Source organism: Nematolebias whitei, chromosome 11 (assembly GCF_014905685.2).
Source record: "Nematolebias whitei isolate Nwh7 chromosome 11, NemWhi1, whole genome shotgun sequence".
In the NCBI taxonomy this organism is placed as follows: domain Eukaryota; kingdom Metazoa; phylum Chordata; class Actinopteri; order Cyprinodontiformes; family Rivulidae; genus Nematolebias; species Nematolebias whitei.
Genome location: NC_056508.1, coordinates 12,604,323 through 12,613,038, shown reverse-complemented (window position 1 = coordinate 12,613,038; position 8,716 = coordinate 12,604,323). Strand labels below are relative to the sequence as shown.

The 8,716-nt window shown below is 41.8% G+C and overlaps 1 protein-coding gene across 1 annotated transcript; it reads right to left on the bottom strand.

Annotated features, from left to right (window-relative positions):
• Window positions 1-480: 480 nt before the first annotated feature.
• On the bottom strand, window positions 481-7,540 carry pink1 (PTEN induced kinase 1). The gene is made up of 8 exons (XM_037683899.1): window positions 7,087-7,540; window positions 6,405-6,680; window positions 6,217-6,320; window positions 5,940-6,122; window positions 5,578-5,741; window positions 5,371-5,498; window positions 1,059-1,289; window positions 481-863 (listed from the first exon to the last, which is right to left on the bottom strand). The coding sequence occupies exons 1-8, from the start codon at window positions 7,435-7,437 to the stop codon at window positions 579-581; spliced, it is 1,722 nt and encodes a 573-aa protein (XP_037539827.1). The 5' UTR covers window positions 7,438-7,540; the 3' UTR covers window positions 481-578.
• Window positions 7,541-8,716: the final 1,176 nt, after the last annotated feature.

The window sequence follows — 8,716 nt, the reverse complement described above, 5'->3', positions numbered from 1 at the left end:
TAATCAAAGATTGCTAAAAACAAATTTAAGTGATAAAAGTATTTTACGTTTAACATATCATCTTGGGGGCCAGATAAGATGTCAACGAGGGCCACATTTGGCCCTCACAGGCCTCGAGTTTGACACATGTGCATGATTACAGCAAAGAGTGGTTCATCCCAAAGATCCAGTCCCCCGGCACAAACAGAGTAATACTGTGTATGCTGTTCAGTGTCAGGAGGGTGATCAGTTTTACATCGGGGAAACTAAACAGCCACTGGCCAAAAGGATGGCCCAGCACAGAAGATCAACATCATCAGGCCAGGATTCTGCAGTCTACACTCATCTCCAGGCCAGAGGTCACTCTTTCAGGGATGAAGATGTTCACATCCTGGATAGAGGAATGAGAGGAGGAATCCATCCAGAGGACCTGACTCAACCTTTGTAGATAAATAAAATCTAATAATTCATAAAAACTACTCAAACGATAAATAAGCAGTGACACGAGTATTGTGCTTCTGTCAATTTAAAAAGCCATTAAATGGTACTAGAAACATTTCACTATGAATACAGAGATCTCGAGTTATGTCTGAGTAACTCTATACAGACAGAATACAGGCTTGGTGCTGTTCTCGCCCATAAAGGAGGAAGCCTACAGCAGCACGCAGATCTTCCAGGTCCAAGTTGGACAAAAAGCTCGTCTGAAGCTCGGCTTCCACCGTGTTTCCACCGGGTCTGCTGAAGCCCTTCAAGAGAACCACAGCAGACTGGCATAGCAGCCAATCAACCAGCTTCTTCATGCCAGAGCTGTCCTGCTTGGCCAAAACCCTTCGACCCCAGATGCTGAGATGCAGCATGTTAGCAGCTACACGAGCACTGGGGCGCTGCAGAGGAAGAAGATCAGTCAGTGGTTCATCAGTCAATCAGTCAATAGTTAATTTCAGAGCAAATAAGATTTTAGCAGCATTGATCTGTTTTGTAACTAAAAACATTGTTAATAATGTTACAACATGAGAGATCAGTTTTGAAAAACACCCACAGGACTAAATGTGTCCTAAGAAATATGTCACAAGCCTCGCCTTGCTAGGGTCCCTCCTGAGAAGTAATCGTGTCACCAAACGCACGTCAACTGGAACACAGGAAGGCAGAGGAGGAAGCTGCTTCTCCTGGTAGGTGGTGCTCTCCAGTCCAACGGCCTGGTAGAAAGGGTTCTGCTGTCCAAATATCTCATAGGAGATGGCACCCACAGCCCAGGCATCTGCCTTGCTGTAGTCGATCACCACACCGCTTCCTGGAACTGCCGTGGCCACCTGAAACAGAATTCTGTTTTTATTTACATTTTACTCAATGTCTCAACTCTTTTCCAACAAAAGTGGTAAATATTGTGTGTGTGTGTGTGTACAGCTACTGCACTTTTCAGCCTATAAGTTGTGTTTTTTTTGCATAATTTTCATGCCCTACAACTTATTTATGGATTTTTTCCCATATTTATAAACCAATGTTTGGCTGAGATATGACTAGGGTTTTAACAGACTACTCAAGTCATCTACACATTGATTCCTAGGATATCTTGCGAATTTTTAAATTTCACGTCGAGTATTCACAGTTACGTCATTGCGTCATGTGATCCGCACCGGGCGCGGGCTCTACAAAATGGATTCCTCCAAGCAGACGGATGGCGCAGAGCAGGCCCAGTCTTGGCAAACAGGTAGAAATACATCAGTAGTATGGAAATATTTCACTAAAGATGAATCTTCTGGTTCAACTGCCGTAAGGAAACAGAAAATAAATCAACTTCCTGACTGTTTGGAGCTCGTAGTGAACCGGTGTTGCACCATATTTTGTGACCACCGTATATTGTAACCGTAGGGGGCGGTGTTGCATGCACTGTTGCAGGGCAGAATATGGTGCAACACTGGGTCCAATGAGTGAACCAGAACCAGTTTCCTTCTGATCTTGTTTCACAAACAAAAAGCAAAAAATATTAATGTCTAAACCTAAACCTAATGCACCACCGCTGGCAGTGGTGCAGGGTGGTCGACCGCCCCAGGGCTTAAAGTGGAAAAAAAAAAAAAAAAATTCTGAGCCTGGAACTTTTTTTGTGGTGTTGATAGAATAAAACCACGACATATTGCCAACGTTTATTAAAAATGCTCTGAAAAGAGCAAACAAGGGCTTTTAACAACAAACAATTCAGCTTCAAGTAACGATGACTTAAATGAGGTTTCAGTGTATGTGAACTTAAACAACATAAAATATGTACCCCAGAGTACTGCCCCGCAGCTAAAAAACACAAAAAGACTCAACACCACATTGAACAGACACATTTCAGTCAATTAATTTGTAATAAATTTAGAACACTCAATATCACAATCTAAAAGGAAGAAGTTCCACAGAGCTGGTTTTAGGACTCCCAGCATTCTAAATAACTTTTAGAGTAGGAGGTTGCAGTCATTTCCACCATCAACACAAAGATGTTGTGCGCAATGAAAATGTCTTATCAGCATTGGCATCAGAAGCATTTGTAAGTGGGGGAGCAGGCACACTGGTGAGGTGGGGGTGCAGGGTCTGGAGGTCCTCCCCCATAAGATTTTGAATAAAGTAAATGCCATTTCCTGTACTCTGGTGTATTTTAAGGGGTAATCATCTATGTTTACCTACATAAGTAACTTGATTCAATAACTATTTTAGAAAGTAATAAGTAGCAGCCTGACCAACAGCTCTCCTTGTGTGAATAGAGCACTCCCTGCTCACCTCAAGCATCCTAACACCCCCGCCCCAGTCGACAACAGCCGGCACCAACGTAGTGCTAAGACAGCATGTCACACAGAGGTGTCTCCCCCTCCCCCCTTACCCTGTCAAGAAACAAGTGTCCCCTGCCAAGACCTGGGGAAACACTGCATACAGTGTGGAGAGTTGTTGAAAACCCAGAGGGAACGTTTAGTGCTTTGACTATTCTTCTATTAATCAAGTGGAATGGATTTGTTCACAAAGAGATGCAAAGAGCGCTGGGTGAATTAATATTTCATGGTAAATGTGTGTGTGGGGGGTCCAAACAAATATTTTTTAAATGTGAGGGGGACATGTCCTTCACATATAAATGATGCAATGCCTATGCTTACCAGCATCACATGCATGAAAAGAATTATGAAATCATAATCAGCAGTAAATGTCAATCAGTTCTGTAGAGGAGATAAACATGTACAATGCAGTCATCTAATAAAGAATTATTTCACAATGAAACGATCTTTATTCTTTATCTTGCAGCGCCCAGCTGAATGCATGCAGCTCAAAAACCTGTTTTCTCTAACTACAGACATTATTATCTTATTTGAATAAGATGGTATTAATCTTTATTTATTTATTTATTTATTCATGTTCCTCAGAGGGAAAATCAACCATCTTATTTAGCTGCTTAAAAATATTAGTTTAAAATAGTTCATCCACTAAAAACTAGTTTTAGAGCCGTCAGCCTGAAATAAATGTATTTAATTTAATTGATTTTTATTTTAATGCTTGTTTCTACATTTTTTTTAAATTGACAAAATATTAATTTTACTGTAAATTTTTTAAAAGTGTCTTTTCCTCCATTAGTCTGCCTTCTGGGTCAACATCCACATCCTCCTCTGCTCTCCAGAGCTCAGAACTGATGCTTGGTTCTGGACCCCCTCCTCTGCGCAGTCACACCTGGGCTCGGTCCGCTCTTCCTCTTCTAAACAAATGACCTTCCTCTTCATCACTCATCGACTCAGCCCCACTCTCGCTGACATTACCGTGCACTGAACTCCATTCAACTTCCGCGTCTTTTTCTTATTTTCCTGTAGATTATTTGGTGCTTGACAAATAACTTTGAGCCTCCATCAGAAAGGAGGGGGGAGGTTGTTTATGTGTTCGGTGGTGGTGGTGGTGGGGGGCGGGGGCTGCAGGCTCTCGATATAACGCGCTAGAGATTTGACGATCATAACTCTGGTTTTACTTGGTCTATTAACACGATTTAAAATCTGTAGTTTTGACACAAATTTAAAGGGAGTCGCTGAGATGCTGTGTCTTTCCTGCTAGAGACTGAAATCAGTCATTTGACCCACACGCCTGAACTTTGATTCGTTCCAAGGGGGGACACGTCGTCAGTCAGAGTAGGAGGCGCTGGACACTTGAGGAGGAGACATCACCTCCTGTTATGGAGAAGGCAAAGCGCCACTTGTTTCTCCAGTAAAACTATATTTTATCCCGGTGCGATGAACTCCATCTTCTGCATTGACTTCCCTGTGAAGCCACATACACACACGCTTTTCTAAGACTCGCCTTCCTGTTAGTAACTGGTCAAGACAACGCGAGCTTCAATGTGATTGGATGTAATCACTGTCTATCCACTAAAGTTAAATTGAGGCTGTCCCGCTCTAAAGCCGGAAATCCGGAAATCTTTGTAAATAATAAATTGAGTTATTTAATTTATTTTTTTGCATCTTGAGAGCTTATGACATCATCAACTACTTGACTTCTACTCGACTCATGTTAATGTTGACTTTAAAAATTATGTAGTCGTTCAACCCCTAGATATGACGTTTTCATTCATTCTGACTGAAAATATTGAACACTACCATTTTCAGCCACAAGATGGCACTCCAGTATGGCATGCCGTTGTGTCATGTAATAGGTAAAAGTGGCTATTAATGACACAATTAACTTGCCATAGCCTACCACCATCACCCAGCTCGCCTGGAGAAACTGTCAAATCAGCTTAATTTTGCTGAGCCGCCCTGACAAAATGCAGCTGATGTGCATTTATTATGTAAAAGTTCAACTGAGACACACCTTTGCTATAATGTCGAGTAAACAAACAATTGTTTTTAGGTGCTTATCTTGTTAAATTTAGAAGAAATGCACAGTGAGTCGCCCTCTGCACGTTCCCGCGTATCGATTTTTGAAATGCAGCTGATTTGACCATTGAGGTGCATTTATTAAGTAAAAGTTCAACTGAGACACACCTTCACTATTATTTCAAGCAAACAAATAATTGTTTTTAAGTGTTAATCTGGCTAAATTCTTCTTAAAGTCCTCCGGTGCACGCTCCAGCCACTGCCATTTGACAGCCAATCAATTTTTGCCACATCGGCTCATATTTCTGGATTGTCAGTGGTGACGCATAATAGATGCGACGCATATGGCAAAGCAACGTATTTATGGATTTTTCCTCTTTAGTGGACATATTTGGACTGATGCGACTTATAGAGCGGTGCAACGTATACGTCGAAAAACACGGTACTGTAGCCAACACATAAAAATCTCAAACTGTCAACTTGTTGCACTGTTCTGTCTCTTTACTGATGTTTGAATGAAAGCAAGAAATGACTGTAAAGTGTCTTTCATTGTAGAAACTGTTTTTAAGTCTACCTCAGGAGCCATAAGGGAGGCATTTCCTCCTCTGCTGACCCACAGGCTGCTGAAAGATAGCTGTAAGCTAGAGTCCCTCTGAGTCAAACAGCAGCCAAAGTCAGTAATTACTAAACGGGGGCAACCATCTGAAAAAACAAAATAAAATGAGTACATCTGAGAGAAACATACCTGCCAATCGAATCAAGATCTGTGTTTAAATCTGACCTGAGTCAAACTCCAGCAGCACGTTGTCTGATTTGAGATCCCTGTGAGCGACACCCTGCCTACACAGGTGGGCCACCCCTTCCAGCAGCTGCAGCACCATCAGGGATCCATGCCTGCGACCGGGTACACACACTTGCAGGTACTCTCGCAGTGAGCCGGGATAACTACGGAAACAAAATTGACAGGCTGTTACCAACGCATCAGTCTGTGTTGATAATGAGAGAAAATAAACAAGCACTGTAAAAACAAACACTTTTTAAGAACATCCCACTTAGAATAACCATTCAACATTATTTTACATAAAAGCAGCTTTATAATTTACCAACTGTGTAGGACTTGGGGTGAAAAATGTTACGTCTTACTTTTTCATAACCAAGAAAAGAGTGCGATCGTTGCCTAGCCCATCGGGGTTGAGCCTGGCTGGCAGAACATCTGGATACTCCTCCTTGGCACCTGGTAGCAACGGCACATCTGCTGTGAAAGCTCGGTACACCCTGATCACATTGGGGTGAGCGGAGATTCTTTTGGGCAGGACTCCATAATGTCTGCACACAAAAAGACCACAGGAATCCATCAACGTTTGCTGCTCAGCTCTGTACAACGGGACAGAGTGACCAGATCTACAGGAGAAACATTTACCCATCCAGGAGAATCTGTTCTTTTTCATGTTTTAATGCAAGAGGGCCAGCAGGTACCAGCTCCTCAGACATGGACTTAATTATCGCCTCATTTGAAGACCCTGCCTGCAAACAAATCACATTACAAAATATACTTTAAAGCTTAGTTTTGTTTTTTATCTGGATCTACACGTGTTTCAGATCACTCACCCCAAAGTTCCACATCATCTTGATAGCCAAGGGGAAGTTTCGTAGAGAGCAACATGCTGGAGATCGCACCGTCTGGATTTTCTCTTCATCATCTTTTACCTGCGCAGGTGAGCCCACGTCATCGCTCGCCTTTGGGCAGGCATACTGAGCTGTAGCTTCGTACACAACTGCATTGGCGCCTTTACCAATCTGGTTCCCTATAATGTAATCTTCCAGTTTATATCCAGAAGTGAATGGTTTAAGTGGGCCGTGAAACTTTTTCTTGCTGAATACTGCCTGCAGATCAAAAGAAACCATATTTAACACCCATGAAGTGAGTTGCACCTTAAAGTTTTACATTTTTGAAGACCCAGTACAGTCAAATCACATCCTTGTTACCAATTAAATAATTTGGTTGTACGACAATGCACAAACTCATAATCCTAATAAGTTGTATGTAATACATAAACCTTAACAAAATGTTGTAAAGCTTACAAAATGTGTCATCATCCAACATCCTAAACAATACAGGAAAACGTAATGGTAACCAGTTAAAATGATTAGGTGTAAAATAAACAAACAATCTAATCAGAGTGCGAGCGGGAAAACATTTACGGTAAACAACACCAGAAAAACATATCAGTGACAAAATATGAACATGTCGGAGCACTTGCATGTTTGTATTAATATGTGAACTTCAGACCTGTATTTCCTGGCATGTTGCCGCACTCAGTCTGTCATCCTCAAGCTGCTGCTCGATGAGACCCACACCGAGGCCAAACGCTAAAAACACGGCCCTGTTCCGCGGAGACCCGCCGCCGAACCTTCTAAAGCCGAAGGACTGAAGTTGAGCTGCCAAGCCCCTCAGAGAGGTGCGGTAATAGCGGTACCGGGACGGCAGGAAAGCCTGAGGCTGAACGGTGCGGACCGACGGGCCTACACGAAAACGGTCAGCTCGGAGCTTCGCTGCGACACGTCCGCCTGATTTTAGGAGACCCAGCTGGAAGGAGCGGCCCAACTCCAGCCCTCGGCTAATGGCGTATCTCGCAGACATAATGTGCCCCAAACAAGTGTCTCAAAGTGTTCTGTTGGCCTAACCTCCGTAGACTGGTCTCTAACTTTCAGCGAACAACATCAAATTGATAAACAAAACAACAGTCACTGAGCATGCGCGAAACTGACCCCCCCCCCCTTGTCATTACTGGGATGATCTTTGGCGACATCTAGCGTTCAAAAAGAGCAACAACGTGAGTAATTCTGTGAAAACGCTGTAAAACCATTTTGTGGGTTCATAACATTAACATCAACTATATTATAATTATATGTATTTGTATTTTCCGAGTGAAAAAGCCCACACTGCACACATAAAAAGATTGTGTGTGTACGTGTGTATATGTAGATATATGTATATATATATATATGTGTGTGTGTGTGTGTGTGTGTGTGTGTTTGTGTATGTGTGTATATATATGTAAATGGATATATATATATATGTGTGTGTATGTATGCATGATAGCACGGCACCAGTGTAACAGTTGTGTAACCCGTCCTGTCATAAACACTCACAGAGACCAGTGGGTTGGATGAGGTAGCATTTTACTGTAAATGAGTGGTTCAGAGCATAAACATGGCCTGGTTAGCTCCTACTGGCACACACATCACAGCAGAGCGTTAGGAAGACGGTGATGATTTTCAAATATCTGTTACAATGACTTTTAACAATATTCTTTTAAACGCGTGATCGTATAGTGGTTTTAGCATTAATGTTTTACAATAAATCTAACACAACCTGTTTTGACCTGACATCCATTTTTTCAACAAAATAAGAAATTAGAAAAATAAATGCAGACAACAGTTAAAATGAATCATTAAATTGCTCTACACCACCTCTGGTGGTTCACAGACAATATAACAGTCACGCTGTGTCGTCATGACAACCAGCAGACATTGCCAAACGTAACTGACTTAACCCAGAGCATTTAGTATAACACAATTAATTACCTGTAAATGAGTGGTTCAGAGCATAACATAGCGTGGTCAGCTCCTCTAGTGGTACACATATCTATAAATAAAAATAGCATCAGACATACTGTCTCGTGAGGTTTTTTTTTTTTTTTTTAAGAAGAGAGACATAATGGCTTCCATACAGCAGAGTGTTAGGAAGACTGTGATAGAATTTCAGTCATATTTATAGTCTACCAGTAGAGAGCGCAAAGCCACTCATTATATGACCACTATAATACATATTTGAGCAGGAATTTCATTACAATAATCTAAGTATTTCATATACCTGTTACACACACACACACACACACACATATATATATATATAT